Source organism: Sitophilus oryzae, unplaced genomic scaffold (assembly GCF_002938485.1).
Source record: "Sitophilus oryzae breed Bouriz unplaced genomic scaffold, Soryzae_2.0 scaffold_1356_pilon_pilon, whole genome shotgun sequence".
NCBI lineage: Eukaryota > Metazoa > Arthropoda > Insecta > Coleoptera > Curculionidae > Sitophilus > Sitophilus oryzae.
Genome location: NW_022146011.1, coordinates 1,107,727 through 1,125,634, shown reverse-complemented (window position 1 = coordinate 1,125,634; position 17,908 = coordinate 1,107,727). Strand labels below are relative to the sequence as shown.

General features: G+C 31.5%; 1 protein-coding gene across 1 annotated transcript in view; it reads left to right on the top strand.

The window, feature by feature from the left end:
• The window catches only part of LOC115875243 (clustered mitochondria protein homolog), a 36,983-nt gene extending 19,343 nt beyond the window's left edge, over positions 1-17,640 (top strand). The window contains 10 exon segments of the mRNA XM_030890662.1: positions 634-839; positions 2,094-2,115; positions 2,118-2,398; positions 6,816-7,191; positions 9,131-9,372; positions 9,434-9,625; positions 9,948-9,981; positions 11,308-11,429; positions 11,591-11,799; positions 17,398-17,640. Of these exon segments, the coding sequence (XP_030746522.1) occupies positions 634-839; positions 2,094-2,115; positions 2,118-2,398; positions 6,816-7,191; positions 9,131-9,372; positions 9,434-9,625; positions 9,948-9,981; positions 11,308-11,429; positions 11,591-11,799; positions 17,398-17,524 (1,811 nt within the window). The 3' untranslated portion in view covers positions 17,525-17,640.
• The last annotated feature ends 268 nt before the right edge of the window (positions 17,641-17,908 follow it).

The following is a 17,908-nucleotide window of genomic DNA, read 5'->3' as shown; positions in this document are numbered from 1 at the left end:
TATAAAACGCCCTGTATACGAGAATGAGCTAAATATATTTTCGAAAACCACATCAGCATCTTAATCACAATAGATTCATCTAAAACCTGGTCCAAACCGCATCCCAAAATCTTTTTTAATTCAAGAGATATTCAACCCTAAAATTTTGCTGGTCCCAATAATTATGTCCGGCAATTTATTTGACGAAATTGTCCACAAATGCCGTATGATCTAAAAAAAACGGCGTCCAGTTGTCTTGGAAATGACGGTCGATGACATTTCCCATATAATTTTACATATAAAATGACAGCGATCTTCATTTCATAGCCATCGCTGACGCCGTTTTTATTCGATCATACGGTACTAGTTAATCGCTTTTCTTCACTTACGCACATACGCGAGAAAGAAATCTAACCCAAGCCGTAAGGGGAATCCCCCGGGTTCCGAGCGTCGACACATCGGCCCGGAACGAAGCTGTTTAATCTTAATCGAGATCGATTCGGTTACCCAGTAGTAATGTTTGGTAATGTGTTGATCCCGCGGATCCCGCACGGTAAATCCCGCAACTTTGATCCCGCGGAATCTTAGAGGGATCCCGCATTTGCGGGATTGCATTCCCTACTATATAGTAAAGTATTTTTTACGTGATTACAGTGGAAGAAAGTACTAAAAACATCGTCAAAACCGCCTCTGTAGCTGTGGGATCGTTAAAAGACACCGAATTTGACATTCGATTCAATCCTGACGTGTATTCTCCTGGCATCAGGCATTCTGACAGCTTAGATCCTCCATTGTCTAAACAAAAACAACTGGTCAAAGATGCCGCCGAATTCTTGCTGACAGTACAGATACCTACTTTCGTAAGTCTTTGTATATACAGATTGTCTAAATTAATTGAATACATCATGTGAAAAAAAATTAATAATTTCTTTTCTGGATAATAGTTTCTGTATCTCGGTAAACCTACAAAATTATCTGACTATACGTGGACTAAATTTTGATATTTTGAAATGGTACTGATTGTCAAATTTTTATAAGGTGTTGGTTAATATCAGGGATGAACGTGTAAAAAGCCGTAATGTAAAAAACTATTTTTTACGTGTAAAAAAACATGTTGTAAAGAGAAAAAAAATATACTTATTTTTTCGGAATAGTAAAGCTCCTTTAAATAACTGTTACTATTAATGACCAATAATTTTTTTTTATTATATTTGTTTTTTTACTGATATTATTCTTTTTAATTTGTGTAAAAATCAAAATTTATGGCAAAGTAATTTAAGTAGAGTAATAACAGGTTTTGCTTTTTTTACATTTTTATGTGTATTTTACACCAAAAAGTAAAAAATAGCTTATCTTATAACGTTTAAAACCCATCCCTGTTTAATATTCTTCCTTTAATCCCTTAATTATAATTTTATTTTAAATTGTATTTTTTTACATTTGTTTTTACAAAATTTTAGTAAAAAATAAAACTTAGCTAAAAAATATCAGCAATATACAGAAATCTCAGTGTATTTTAAAAACGTTTTGAAAATAAAATTCTTGACTTTTTTTTTCAGTGTACAAGAGAGTTTAATTATTGTCAAAATACCACTTCAAGATCAAAAAATTTGGCACATATACCGCATGATCGAAAAAAAAACTCTGCTCGGATATGAACATCAACGACGTTTCCCACATCATTTTACATATAAAATGACTCATAGCCATCGCTGACGCCGTTTTTTTTTTCGATCATATTGTACTTCAAGAAGCCTGCGCTTACTGTCGCTTCGGTAAAACTAAGCTATTCTGTGGTAAAGTGAAAAAAAACTTGTGAAGATTTAAGTATACCGTTTTGTATACAAAATAGCTTTAAAAATATCCAATTCCCTCAAAAATTAAACGGATTAAAACGACGTATAGGGGTCGACCCGACAGAAATTATCATAGATTGTAGTTTCAATGGTTACTATGATGCCGTTTTTTCGTGTTTATTGAGATGCAGAGATTGTTATAAAGAATAAAACAAAGCAGGGGTTGAAGAGTTTTTAATATATTTTCTTTATATGTAACCAATTTTTTTTGGAATTGTAAAAATATTAAATTTAAATTTAAATTTTCTGTTAAAATAGATTAGGGATTGCCTGGACCATTCCTCGCACCAATGGACGGTGTAACGTTATCCGAAGCTATGCACAACCGCGGTATAAACATCCGTTATTTGGGCAAAGTAACCAACCTTTTGGCCAAAGTCAAGCAGCTGGAATACCTCCACAGTATAGCCGTAGCCGAGCTGATTCTGAGATCGGCTAAACACATTTTCACTGTATATCTCCAAGGGTGCGAAATGATGAATTTATCAGTGGCTATAGCGCATTTCTTGAACTGCTTCTTCTATTCTGGAGTCGTGGCGAATCCTCTACAAAATGTCGATGAGGTAAGAATTGTATATTTTTTCTTTTTTTATTTTTATTTTAATTTATTTTAACACATAGAAAATAATCAAAATGTCGTTTGATTAGCCTTGTATGTGTTAAAATGACTGTATTTTTTAATTTTATCTTTTTATTTTTTTTGGTAATTTTTCTTTGTTTTTTTTTGTCTAAATTTTTCTCTCTTTAATTATTTTTTTTATTAAATTTTGAATCTTTTTACAGTAATAATTTAGGGTAAGTTTATACCCAAAAAAGATGGAAAACTTCGTTAGTTTGTAACAATATACAGGGTGTTTTATTTGAAATAGTCTTTGAATAAGAAGACTAAGGAAGGAGCATATCAAAAATCTTAGGTACACCGCGATGGGCCTCAAATATGGCCGACTTAAATTCCGGTTTATCAGTGTCGTTCTAATTTTATTTAAAAAATGTAAAACTATGATGTAGGGTAGACTCAATAATTTGTTGTTTTATTTTATTTTAGTTGTGAATAAATGTTGGTAGTTATTAAAATTGTTATAAAAATATATAATTCTAATAAAAATAGATAAGTTAATAAGTATTTATTACCACAAATATCCGATACGCTACTGAAGCAGGTAAGTCAAATTAACGTATCTAAATTCTTTGACATCTAATCTTTGACAAGTAATAAATAAAAGCTAAAATGTAAGAAAAATATATAATGTAGTTAATTTAAGCGAATTTCATAAATGATCGGTTTACTACACGTATGTATATTATATAGTCACTTACTAGCGAAAAGTTGTTCCATTATTTCACTCAATTTTTGCCGAGATCTACCGCACGCTACACAACCAACTATTTTAGAGTCTTTTTCGATAAATCGCGATAGTGTCACTGTTAATTTAAGTTCTGCCACAATTTCCATCTAGATTTACTACCTTTATACAAATATCAGTAGTAGAATAAATAATAAATAACATAAAATAAGCTCCGTAAAGACTGACAAATCCACAAAATTTCAAATCAAATTCAAATGTGTCAAATGAATCGTCAAACAAAACTGTCAAGGATCCCCACCCTAGAGTGCTTTTACCGCTCACCATGCATGAATACTGTACATGGATAGCATTATGCTCCTTCCTTAGTCTTCTTATTCAAAGGAAATAGTAGAGAAAAATATAAAACATCTATTTTTGACTCGCCCTGTATACCGGGTGCGTTTCGAAAGTGGCTCACCCCTATAACTTTTTTATTTTTTCAGTTAAACAAACGAGATTTGGTATGTTTGTATATGACATAAATTAGGATTGATTGACGTATTCAATTGTTTTCGGTCACTTCCTGTTTCACCGGAAATGACTACAACTTTTGATTTTTAAATTGCACCCTCGGTATTTTTTTTACGTTATTCAATAGAAAATAACACTCTGAATAGAATGACATATAATGGGTCATTCAATAATATAATGACATATAATGTGTTATGTTAGGATATACTAACATACCAAATCTCGTTTTTGTATCATGAAAAAATAAATAAGTTATGAGTGAGCCACTTTTGACCAGCACCCGGTATACATACCATAATATACCAACCAAATATAGCGTGTTTTAGTATAATTACTCATAAAAATAATACTAGGAAAAAAGAACGTTCTTTTTTGAATTTTTGTTTTTATTTCAAAACGTTTTTTGTCTTTGAACGACTGCATACTGCAAAAAATGTCTATACCTATGTGGCGGATTCATCTCTCCAAAATTTTTCCTTTATGGGTATTTCGCCACTGCACTGCAAGAAAAATCTACAAAATAAAATAGTTATTTTTTGTAAACACTTCTGGCGTTAAACCTAAACGGACGCTGCTTGTCAGAAGTTGTGTTTACAGTTATAAAAATTTGCCTAACATAGAAAAAAATGCTTAACGTTTCGGAAAGTTGGGTCTTGTGCAGAACAGGTCCCCACGAATTCCAGGTTTTTTTAATTTTTAATGTGGATCCCATAGGTAATGGAATAGTTTAAAAGAAAAAAATTGTTGGATGAACCACTTTTTCTACGAAAAAAAATAATTGAAAATTCGAAATTTTCACTACATTTCAATGCGAAAACTCCCTATTATAACCTTCATAAAGACAGTAAAATACAAGGTTATGCACAGTGTTGCCATACTCACCCTGTTTAAAATCAACGAAAACGTTCTACTTTATATTCGTTTTTTTACATTTAGTACGTACTTTAAGAACACGAAAACGAAGCAAAACAAAAAACACTATAAAAATAAATTGACAATAAAATCATTACACAGTATTTAGCACAATTGTTTAAAAATGTATTTTTCCCGGATTTGTTCAGTAAGATTCCGAAATCGATGTGATTTGCGTACTTCCAAACACTCCCCCCCAAATAAATTAGTCTATATATTCGGAGATAAAGGGAGACTGCATACATATTCGACACAAGAATCTAAATCAAATTCGTATTAATAAAGCGAAAAAGGAAAAAAACAAAGTGAAACAAGAGTAATCAAAACACGCTTACGCGTGTTTTGGTTACTCTATTGATCTAATCTAACCTAACCAATGCATTAACACCCCCAAATAACCAGGCTAACCAATGCATTAACACCCCCCAAATAACCAGGCTAACCAATACATTACCACCCTCCAAATAACCAGTCTATCTAACCTAACTTAACCAATGCATTAACACCCCAAATAACCAGGCTAACCAATGCATTAACACCCTCCAAATAACCAGGCTAACCAATGCATTAACACCCCCAAATAACAATGGCTAACCAATGCATTAACACCCTCCAAATAACCAGGCTAACCAATGCATTACCACCCTCCAAATAACCAGGCTAACCTAATTGTGCCTAATGACAAAACTTCATTGATTACGCGTCGAAAAATAGTATATATTTAAAAAACTTATATTTTCGTAGAACCTGAAAAATTCGCAAATTTTATTTCAGAAATTGCTTTAAAATAATCCACACTAACGAATAAGCTACTAGACAGCGTTCAATTTTTGTTGCACTAAAGTGATATTTCAGAAGAAAATCATATAAAATAATTTTATTGACAACGTCGCAAATTCTATGCGAAGGCCATAGATGAGTCTAGATGACATACCGATGATCGATTAACTGTCAATCGAAAAAGTCATAAAATTGCTGCCTTGAGATGATGTTAATAAATATATTTTCTTAATTTTTATGCTTACAAAGAAGATTCGTTATATTTTTGTGCTTAAATTAGATCATTCCACGTCTATATAAGGTAATAAAGTGCTAATATGTGATGTTTTTACTGAATCCGTGTAGAAAATTTTACATATTTACTGTCCGTCGCCTGTACCTAAAATACTGTTTTTTGCCGCTTTTTAAAGATAAAACACATTCATCCAACAATTTTTATGCTTCAAAATGTTCAATTTAAGATAATCTTGCAAAAAAAGCCCAAAAAAGTGTTAAATGCGTGGGGACCTATTGTGCACCAGAGCCCGGAAAGTTTATCTCTTTCCGTCGTCGGAAGCAAAAAAATACAAAGAATAAAGAAAAAAACTATTTAAAATATTTAAATTGAACTATTCGAGAACACTTTACTTTTTAAAACAGATACGTCTACAAGAAACCGTTGACTTCTGTTAAAATGACATTATATATTAAGTTAAACTTCAAAATTAACAATTACTACCTGATAACAATTACTTAATAAGGTAAAACCAAAAAGCCCAAACTTTCTGTATGATTATTTTTAAATTTCACGTATGTTATGTTTATTTATGTAATCTTCTTTAAAATCAAAGAAGCGATTGCCATACATTACTAACATCTACAGATGCATGAGCAATACATTTATTTTTATTAGATTGAATTAAAAAAGCCTCTTTTATTTTTCTTATAGAGGCTATCGCTTCTTTCATTATAATTTTGGCGTTATTAAAATTTATTCTGTGCCCTGTGTCCCATGAATGCTGACAAATCTTAGATTTGTGAAAATCTCCCTTTCTTAAATAATCTTTATGTTCTTTAATTCTAACATCTAAGGGTCTAGATGTTTCACCAATGTAAAATTTATCGCATTCGCAGGGTATTTGGTATATTACATTTTTTGTTTGTTGTTCTGTATTCATTGGTTTAGTATGTGATAAAATTGATCTAAGTGTATTTTGTGTTTTGAAAGATGTTCGTATGTTATATTGCTTTCCTATCCTTCTTATTTTTTCCGAAACGCCTCGTATGTATGGAATTGTAAGTTGTATATATTGTGTATTGTTATCATTGTGTCTATGATTTGGGGTTTGTATTTCGTTTAATGTTTTGTCAATAAAATATCGTGCATACTGCACGAATACCAATTTTTAAAGCCTCTCTCGAAAATTCATATTAATTCATTATAATTATTCTTAAACTATAATGACTTTTGATTAAATTCTTTTTGGTTTAGTTCCAGAGCAAGACCAACAAAAAACGTAACAAACGCCGCGGCAGAGCTAACCCTCTCTCCTGCAACGACAACAACGAATGGGCTACCCTGACGCCGAAATCCTTATGGACGCAAATCAGACAAGAGCTCAAAGCCTACTTCGACTACGATTTGGGCGCGGGAGACGTGGAAGGCATCGTGGAAACGTTCGGTTTGCAGAAAATTTCGTTGCTCAGAGGGTTCTGCTTGAAGACCGGTATCCAGATTTTGCTTAGAGATTATAATTTGGACTCGAAAAATAAGTTGATCTTCTTTGAGGAGGATATCTTAAACGTATTTCCTATCGTGAAGCATATCAATCCTAGGGCGACTGATGCGTACAATTTTTATACTACAGGTAAGAAATTGTAAAATTTAATCTCGATAAAATTTAATAAGTTCTTCAACTATAGTCTGTCCAACGACAAGATCCTTGACAGTGATAGAGGTGTCTGTCATTTTAATTTCAAAGTAATATAAATGCTTATTTCAAAATATTGTAAAAAAACTGTATAAAACTGAAAAAAAATTAATTGAGTATTTTTTTTAATTATAGTCTGTGTTAATTATGTGCACTCACTATTACTATTAGGTATTTTAAAATAATTACCGAGATAAAACTTACCTTTAAAGGAAACGTTTTGTCTGGATCTCAGCCACAAAACAAAAATTACATAAATGCTGAATAATCGTGGAATCTCAAATAATCAATAATGACAATCATATGACAACAATCTTCTCTTCTCACAAGCTAAAAGAACAGGTACATTCAGTTAAAAACAATTTATTGCTCCGATTATCAACAGATTTTAGTTATCTCTTTCTAGAACTAAGAAATAGAAAAAGCTACTGACAATCTAATTAATCCTGTCAAATGTTTAACTTGCAAAGTTGAAAACTTCCTTTTTTGACCGCCTAAACGCTATGCGCGTCTGGGATGCGCGGTGACAAAATAAACTTGTCTACGAAATACCCTATTCCACAAGCCCTCTCACTTTAGTTATTTGTGTTCTCTCTGGTCTGGCCACCGAATATTAACTATAAACTGTGCATTGGGTCTACAGTTAACTTTCCCTCGATTTTTCTTCCACCTAACTTCCAAAAAAAATACGTAATAACACGAACCAAAATGCAAAAGCAATTCGCAAATGTTTATCATCTTTAATCAATCTTGTTTATCGTTTATCAAAAACGCAGGTTATCTGACATAATTTGACATAAATTATAACCTATAATTTAGCAATAAGAGTTTGACAATCTTCAAAAATCCATCGTTCCGTCACTCTAATAATATTGAAATGTGATCTCTGTCATTTTTGAAATAGACCAATAAGACTGGTTAAAAACAACAAGAGACGACGCCATGATGGATTTATATACCGGGTGCGTCTCAAAAGTGGCTCACCCCTAAACTTTTTTATTTTTTCAGATAAAAAAACGAGATTTGGAATGTTAGTATAGGACATAAATTGGGATTGATTGACGTATTCAATTATTTTTGGTCACTTCCTGTTTCACCGGAAATGACTACAACTTTTGATTTTTAAATGGCACCCTCGGTATTTTTTTACTTTATTCCATAGAAAATGTCACTCTGAATAGAATGACATATCATATGTCAACTTTTGATATTTTCGCATATGGTTTATTTGAAATTATAACATGCGGTGCATAACGACAATTTGACTCGAAATTATCGAATAATAAAAGTGTGTGATATCAAATTATTCGTAAAAAAGTGCTTTTTCCAAATATGCTAATGAGCCACCCTTGTTCCATCTGAAAAAAAATAAGATATGATTAAAAACGATTTGTGCCAAAACGATATTTATCGAGGGTGCCATTTGAAAATCAAAAGTTGTAGTTATTTGTCCAGTGAAACCGGAAGTGACCAAAACAATTGAATACGTCAATCAATCCTAATTTATATCATATAACATACCAAATCTCGTTTTTTTTATCTGAAAAAATAAAAAGTTATAGGGGGTGAGCCACTTTTGAGATGCTCCCGGTATAAACCCATCTATATTTAACTTAAAAAATATTGGAAAGTTTTTTTGGTAAAATAAATAGATTGGTATGGGCGTCATCTGCTTTTTTTCTGTCATCCTCTGTCGAAATCTTACCTGAGTAATAAAACAGAGTATAAGATCGAATATACAGAAAAGAGGTTTAAAAATGGCTATCATGTGACCTCTTTTGTCTATAATGTATGAATATAAACATAGTGTTTTTAACTCTTGTAATGTGTCTTTATTCAAATTATTTTAATCCTACACGTGGCTTATTTTAAACAGGCCAAAGCAAGATTCAACAAGGCTACCTCAAGGACGGCTATGAGTTGATCAACGAAGCGTTGAATCTGCTCAACAACGTCTACGGCGCCATGCATCCGGAAATAGCTCAATGCCTGAGGATGATAGCTAGACTAAACTACATCATGGGAGAGCACGGTGAAGCCATGGCATATCAACAAAAAGCTGTCTTAATGTCTGAAAGAGTCAACGGAATTGATCATCCATACACCATCACTGAATATGTATGTTTTTTTATATTTTGTTTGCTTTTTTAGTATTTTAATTATTATTTTATTTTTTTAGGCTCATTTAGCTCTGTATTGTTTCGCGAATAGTCAGATTAGTACTGCATTGAAGTTGTTGTACCGTGCCAGGTACTTGGCTGTGATTGTTTGTGGAGAGAATCATCCAGAGGTGGCTCTATTAGATGTAAGTTATTTAATAACTTTTAATAATAAAAGTATTTACAATAATTATCCACAAATATACAGGGTTGTTCGCCACATACGGCACTTAGTATATATTGTAGCTAAACAATTAGATTTTTACAAATTGTAAGTTTTGGGTTCGTTGAAAGACTATTAGAGCTACAATTTAAAAATATTTTTACAAGATACAGAGTGTCCTAAATAAATAAATATATCACAGTTGTATTTTTTTAAATGGAACACCCTGTATATTATTACATTTTTAGTTTCTACGATTAAAACAAAGGTAAATTTGTTTAAGGTTTATCACACGTAAACCTTGCCGTTTTTGAAATATTTTCAATTTTGTGAAATTGCAGTAAAAATTTTAAGGCTTCATTTCTCCAAAGATTTCAAAGTTTTTAATACTAAATATTTACTGAAGTTTATTTATTGATCAGTTATTGTGTTGCAATAATAAAAATAATACTACCTCATACAGAGTGTCTAAAAATTTATTTTAAATAATTTCTAGTTTTAAACAGCAATAACTTGTTTAATTTAAATGGAACACCCTGAATATTTTAGGAGAATCAGATGCACGGTTTAATTGTCTATCAAATTGTATTATACCATTTTTTACCTATTCCTTCAAGTTTTTATAGAAAATGCGTTTTTTTATAATTTAGACTTCATTTATCAATATACTCCTGGAATATTGACATTTTAGATTGTTTTAAAGCAAAAAATGTATAAAATGTACAGGTGCTAAAAACGATAATATTACTAGCCCATTTATTTCCGCCCTAATATTAATTAATTATATACTTAATTGTGTTACTTACTAAAGTTATTCTAAATAAATGTGGATTTGAACCAGAAATCAATATAATAATAAGTTATAAAAATGAACGTCTCTATTATAAATAAGCATTCGTCAAAAAATTAAATAAAGCTAATAAGGTGTTACTTTTTGCCACACTGTCTAATACACATACAAAATTCGGATTTTTAGTATTTGGATATAATTTGAATCAATTATTATCAATCAACGCAAACAGTCAATTGATGTAGTTTGAATACTGGAATTATATTAATTGGTTCTCTTTAACAAATATTTAAACAGTTTTTTTTTATTTTTTAATGAAATAAACGAACTATATCGACAATATTAGTATCTGTACTCTTTAAAAAAATATCGCTTCTTTAAAAATAATCTAAAATGTATTCCATGGGTATATTGTATTATATGTATTCCATGGGTATATTGAGGATATATTGATAAATGAGGTCTAAATTATAAGAAAATGCATTTTCTACAATAACTTGAAGAGATAGGTAAAAACTGGTATAATACAATTTGATAGACATTTAAATTGTGCAGCTAATTCTCATAAAATATACACGGTGTTCCATTTAATTTAAACAAGTTATTGCCGTTTAAAGCTAGTAATTATTTAAAATAAGTTTTTAGACACTCTGTATAAGGTAGTATAATTTTTATTATTGCAACACAAAATTTAGCAAATAGAAATACTTCAGTACAATATCTATTTGGTTTTAAAAACTAAAATATGCCTAAAGAAATGAAACATTAAAATGATTACTGTATTTTGACAAAAACCTAAATATTTTGAAAAACGGTAAGATTAAAATGCGTTAAACCTTAATCAAATTTACCTTTATTTTAATCGTAGAAACTAAAAATGTAATAATATACTGGGTGTTCCATTTAAAAAATACAACTTTGATATTTTCTATTTATTTGAGACACTCTGTATCTTAAAGTCGCCGTTGCCTACCATTTGGTTGCCAGGACGCAGAGTTGTATGGGCAACTTTAGATCGGCATTGAACAATGAAAAAGAAGCCTTTACTATTTATAAGCAACAGGTTAGTAACATTATCACCAATACCGGATACGCTACTGAAACATGTAAGTCAAATTAACGTATCCTATTTATTTTTGACATGTAATATATCAAAGCGAAGATGCAAGAGACAATATTTAATTAGTTAATTCTCTGTGTACTTAACTGATTTTTCTTTATTAGTTGGGCGACAATCACGAAAAAACCAAAGAATCTTCTGAGTGTTTGAAGCACCTCACTCAGCAGGCGGTGGTGCTACAGAAGAAAATGAACGAAATATATACAGGGAAAAATGGAGCTTCGTTACCGCCCATTCAGATTCAACCGCCGTCAATGGGTTCGGTGTTGGACATGTTGAACGTGATCAACGGAATCCTTTTTGTTCAGATCAGGTAAAAAAATAAGAAATATCTTCTTTACTCTTTGTTACTGTTAAAATATTGGCTGTCCTACTGATTTTATAACGAAGTCAAAAATAATTTTTTTAAAGGTTTTGACAAGCCGATTTTAAGTAATAAAAAAAAACTGTATCTAATTTTTTTTAATTAAATCTGAACAGGTTAACAATAGCCCCCCATACACGCAAGGGATTTTTAAGCGATCGGTCCCGCAGTCCACATATGACATTCCGTATCCGCCGACCCGGTCGTCCAGACTAGATATTTTGGTATGATGATGGCTTCTCAAGGGTATTAACTACGCAGTTAATTTTGATTTGCGACGGAATGCGTCGTGCGATCCGATATTTTACAGAGGTTTAAAATATCGCAGATAAAAATATTTGTCTAAACAAACATGGGTAAAATCAAGGACTGTATATATTCTAAAGGACTGTTCGATCGCATCAAATCGCCGCTGTCGGAGTCGCCGTGGATGCTTACGTCACGCAGGGACCAGCGCTCCACAGTGCGGCAGATGGTTATTCTAGCGGGACAAAATCTCAAGAGCAATGTTTGGGACTTAAAATCTAAGAACGTAGCAAATGGTCTAATATATAGCAACCATATGGTTAAATTTATTTATTTATTAACAACTTAATTTATTAATAAATAAATAAATACAAGATAATAAAACTATGATATTATACGTACATGACACACAAAAACCGTATTGTAAACTATTGCCAAATACAAAAAATTATGATATCAGGTGAAATACTTACAAAAAACTCTTTAGCAGTTATTTTTTAATTAATTTGTAATCTTGTGACACCCTCTATAATTTATTTTAAAAAAATATATTTTATTTTGAAAATAATAAATAAGATAGATATTTTAATTTTAATTTTAACACTCGGTAATTGTAAATTCATATATAGTAAGTATCTAAGACAATTTTTTAAACTCAGTGCCTTTTAATGGAGTTGTTTTGTTTTTATACTATCCGATTGAAGTGAAACTTTTTGGGCATTCACCTGTTAAGCTTGAACTACCTGTGTTGGTAACTATTGGTAACTCAAAAGATCTACATCATTCAATATATCGATATTTGAAAAAAAGTGAAAGTTTGATATCTGCAGAACAAAGGCACGAAGGATTTTAACAAATAATATACGTACAGTAGAAAAGTACATACCTTTGGCAATCTTCAACATGGCTCTAATAAAATGTATAAGTACATGTAAATATTTTGTTTTCGTATGATCTCTGCCTTGCTGAGCAGAAAACGACCAAATTTGGTTGATAAAAATGTATCGAAATGCAAAAAATATTCATGCATTTTTGTATCAATTGGAATGTCTACTCTTTATTCTTATCAATACACATTTTTTGGCTTATCTCTAACCAAACGCTTTTGTCCCGCTAAATTGATCTTCCAACGCACTGTGCGCTCGTCCGTCAAATGCTTTGAATAAGAAGACTAAGGAAGGAGCATAATGCTATCCATGTATTCATGCATGGTGGGCGGAAAAGCCACCATAAAAGCTCTCTAGGGTGGGGATCGTTGACAGTTCTGTTTGACGATTCATTTGACACATTTGAATTTGATTTGAAATTTTGTGGATTTGTCAGTCTTTACGGAGCTTATTTTATGTTATTTATTATTTATTCTACTACTGATAGTTGTATAAAGGTAGAAATTGTGGCAGAACTTAAATTAACAGTGACACTATCGCGATTTACTTAAAAAGACTCTAAAATAGTTGGTTGTGTAGCGTGCGGTAGATCTCGGCAAAAATTGAGTGAAATAATGGAACAACTTTTCGCTAGTAAGTGACTATATAATATACATACGTGTAGTAAACCGATCATTTATGAAATTCACTTAAATTAACTAAATTATATATTTTTCTTGCATTTTAGCTTTTATTTATTACTTGTCAGAGATTAGATGTCAAAGAATTTAGATACGTTAATTTGACTTACCTGCTTCAGTAGCGTATCAGATGTTTGTGTTAAATAAATACTTATCATAACTTATCTATTTTTATTAGAATTATATATTTTTATAACAATTTTAATAACTACCAACATTTATTCACAACTTAAAATAAAACAACAAATTATTGAGTCTACCCCACGTTTACACTATATCATAGTTTTACATTTTTTAAATAAAACTAGAACGACACTGATAAACCGGAATTTAAGTCGGCCATATTTGAGGCCCATCCCGGCGTACCCGAGATTTTTGATATGCTCCTTCCTTAGTCTTCTTATTCAAAGGTCAAATGCAAAAATAACTGTCACTGTCTAAAATCTTTAGCGCCAACTTCAACTCGGTCCCTCGATGACGTAAAAAAACTGACAGTGCAGGAAGATAGGAATCGAACTATCCTTATCTCTATAGTATCCTTGGGGCAAAATAACTATAGTCTGTCCAACGACAAGGTCCTGGACAGTGATAGATGTGTCTGTCATTTTAATTTCAAAGTAGTTTATTTTATTTTACAAAGAAATAAGTTGGTACAACTGTAACGCATAGCAGGAAATTAATATATTTAAAATTTGAGTGACAAGTAATTACTTCAAAATATTGTGAAAAAAAACTGTATAAAGCTGAAAAAACCTAATCGAGTTATTTTATTTAAGGAAAAAAAAACGGTATGTGTTAATACAAAACAAACAAGAACAAAACACCATATACCAAAAAATATAAAAAAAAACTATTTCTTACTTTCAAGCTTGAAGAATCTTTCCGCATTTATTATTATATTTATCGATACTAAGGGCTGGCAAAGGTTAGTCTTGGGTCGAGATTTCCGTATGTAAGAAGAGTACAATGCGTTTATAATGTACTGAACAAAGAGAGGACAGTAAACACGTTGCCAAACGTATGAAATAAACCGAGAAACTGTGCACATCGCTAAGAGACGTGGAAGGGGATAGATAGGGGCAGATTTATCGCAGTTGGCCGGTCGACCCAATCAATACATCTCTCAGTACTTATAGTTCTAGGGAAAGGTGTACGTCATGCGTTCAGCTTCACGATTTAATTACGTCTCGATATTTAATTTGTTTATTTATTAACGAGTCGTTGTAATTTTCCCTATAGCTTGAATTTTTTTAAGTGCAAGCTAGAAACACTAGCATTTTTGGTAAAAATAAGTGGAATTGAGTGGGTGTTCGATAGTGGTCGCGCTATTAGAACTCTGAATTCAAAAATCGATATCTCGAAATCTATTAGAAATAATAGATTATAGTTTTTTCAAGAACTTTGTTAATATTTCTGCTGTATTTTCTTTGTAAACAGTATGTGAAAATCTTTATCAATAAAAAAATTACACGATTGCTGAAAACTGCTATGCTCTAAAAATAAATGGATGGATTGTTTACAATTTTTGAATGGGAAAAACAACCTTTTCGAATTTTTCTTATGTAAACATATTGTAAAATATCCGACCTTGAAAATAAAAAAGTTTCAATATCTAAAGTGGTTCTTGAGTTATCGCGGGTTATGTGTTAAAAAGTTGAGTTTTTAAAATATCGCTATTACTGACGTTTCCTCTAATCAAAAATATCCTTATGGGTTTTTCGCCACTGCACTGCAAGAAAAATCTACAAAATAAAATAGTTATTTTTTGTAAACACTTCTGCGTTAAACCTAAACGGACGCTGCTTGTCAGAAGTTGTGTTTACAGTAATAAAAATTTGCCTAACAAAGAAAAAAAGCTTAACGTTTCGGAAAGTTTTCTTTCCGTCGTCGGAAGCAAAAAAATATAAAGAATCAAGAAAAAAACTATTTAAAATATTTAAATTGAACTATTCGAGAACAATTTACTTCTTAAAACAGATACGTCTACAAGAAATCGTTGACGTTCTGTTAAAATGACATTATATTAAGTTAAACTTCAAAATTAACAATTACTACCTGATAATTACTTAATAAGGTAAAGCCAAAAAGCCCAAACTTTCTGTATGATTATTTTTAAATTTTACGTATGTTATGTTTATTTATGTAATATTGTTTAAAATCAAAGAAGCGATTGCCATACATTACTAACATCTACAGATGCATGAGCAATACATTTATTTTTATTAGATTGAATTAAAAAAGCCTCTTTTATTTTTTTTCTTTTTAGAGGCTATCGCTTCTTTCATTATAATTTTGGCGTTATTAAAATTTATTCTGTGCACTGTGTCCCATGAATGCTGACAAATCTTAGATTTTGTGAAAATCTCCTTTCTTAAATAATCTTTTATGTTCTTTAATTCTAAACATTTAAGGGTCTAGATGTTTCACCAATGTAAAATTTATCGCATTCACAGGGTATTTGGTATATTACATTTTTGTTTGTTGTTCTGTATTCATTGGTTTTTTTTTTTTAAAATATTTTTTTTGACGTTTTCTCGTTATAAAAAAAATGACACCCTAACGATATCCTTATAATTTCACTACATATGCTCAGAAACATGTCTAATGATTTTATCTAGTTATCTCTTGAAAAAAAAGTCTTAAAAGTCTTAAGCGGTTTGCGATCGTGATTTTACTTTACTTGATAGGGAAAGGCGTATCGGCAACGCCGCAACAGCACACCGTCGCGCGTCGCGTCGGTCGGTCGCGTTTCTCTCACTCCGACTTAATAAGATCCCTATGCGATTTACTTCCGCACATGTAAATGCCGACCCAAAAGTAACAGTTGCCAGCACGGTATAACTTTTGTACAAATACATATTTGTAATATTCCACAGGAATAAATTAATAAAACAACATAAATGAAACAAACTATTTTATTAATAATAACACTTACCGAATTTTATACCTTAAAAGTTCATTAGTTAACTTTAATCTTAATTTTTTTAAACCAGTACCTTTGACATTATTTTTCTGCAGTATAAAATCCATTATTTACCTATCGTGTGATATCGATATTTTACAGCTACTCCAGTTTTTAGTATATGTTTAGTATATGATCCTTGCACCATATACGAGATACACTTATCTATGACGAGAGGGTATACAAACTTTATTGGTGTATAAGTCTTTCTGCTTGGGCACCGAGTATTAACTATAAACTGTGCTCTGGGTGTACAGTTAATTTTCCCTAAATTTTTCCTTTACTTGACTTCAAAAGACACAAAACACGCGTAATAACACGAATCAAAATGCCAAAACGCATGGTATTTGACATAAGTTGACGCAAAATTATAACCTATAATTTGGCAAGATTTTGACAAGCCTTAAAAATCTAAAGGCGACTTCATACGCATTGGCGTCCGTTTGTCGTTCATCGTTCCGTCAAACCAATAAAATTGAATTATGATCTGTCATTTTTGAAATAAACCAATAAAACTGGTTAAAAACAAGAGACGACGCATGACGGATTTACATTTAAACCCATCCATAGTTATCTTAAAAAATATTAGAAACTTTTTTTAGTAAAATAAATATAGATTGGTATGGGGATGTCATCTGCTTTTCTTCTGTATTTGTCTGTAGAAATTTTACCTGAGAAAAAAAAAACAAGAGTATAGTAGTTCTATGTCCACGGAATATTGGAACACCCTGTATTTTCTTCTATCTTAACGCTATTTTTATCTCGTTTTCAGTTCAGAGCACATAGAAAACCTGAAGGCCGAGATGGAGAAGCGGGTTCAGAGCGAAGAATTAACCGAATCTTCCTCCGACGTTGAAACGAAACCTCCCCTCGAACAGCCGGAAGCAATCAAAGAGTAGCGTCGAATAAGTAGTTTCTAAGTAAGAAAGAGAGAGGCCTCGACTTTTATACGTAACACGAAGCGTTCAGTCCGCGTCCCGTCAAAAGAAATTCCACGGGGGAAACCCCCAAAAAATAACGGTATCGCCTAACCTTTCGATCTGTGATAAAAGACGTCTCCGAAAATATCGATTTTTTTTATCGATTATTTTTATTGACGCGTGAGAATGACGTTTGTTCTTATTTTTAGTTGTTTTTCACGCGCAGTCGCGGCCGCTAAGAGACGATAACGCTCATAGAATAACGAAACTAACGAGATTAAAATGTTATCTCTATGAGTTAAACCTAACCCAATTTTCTTTATTTGGGGTTTTCGTTTTTTCTTTTCCTGGCTGGGTAATATC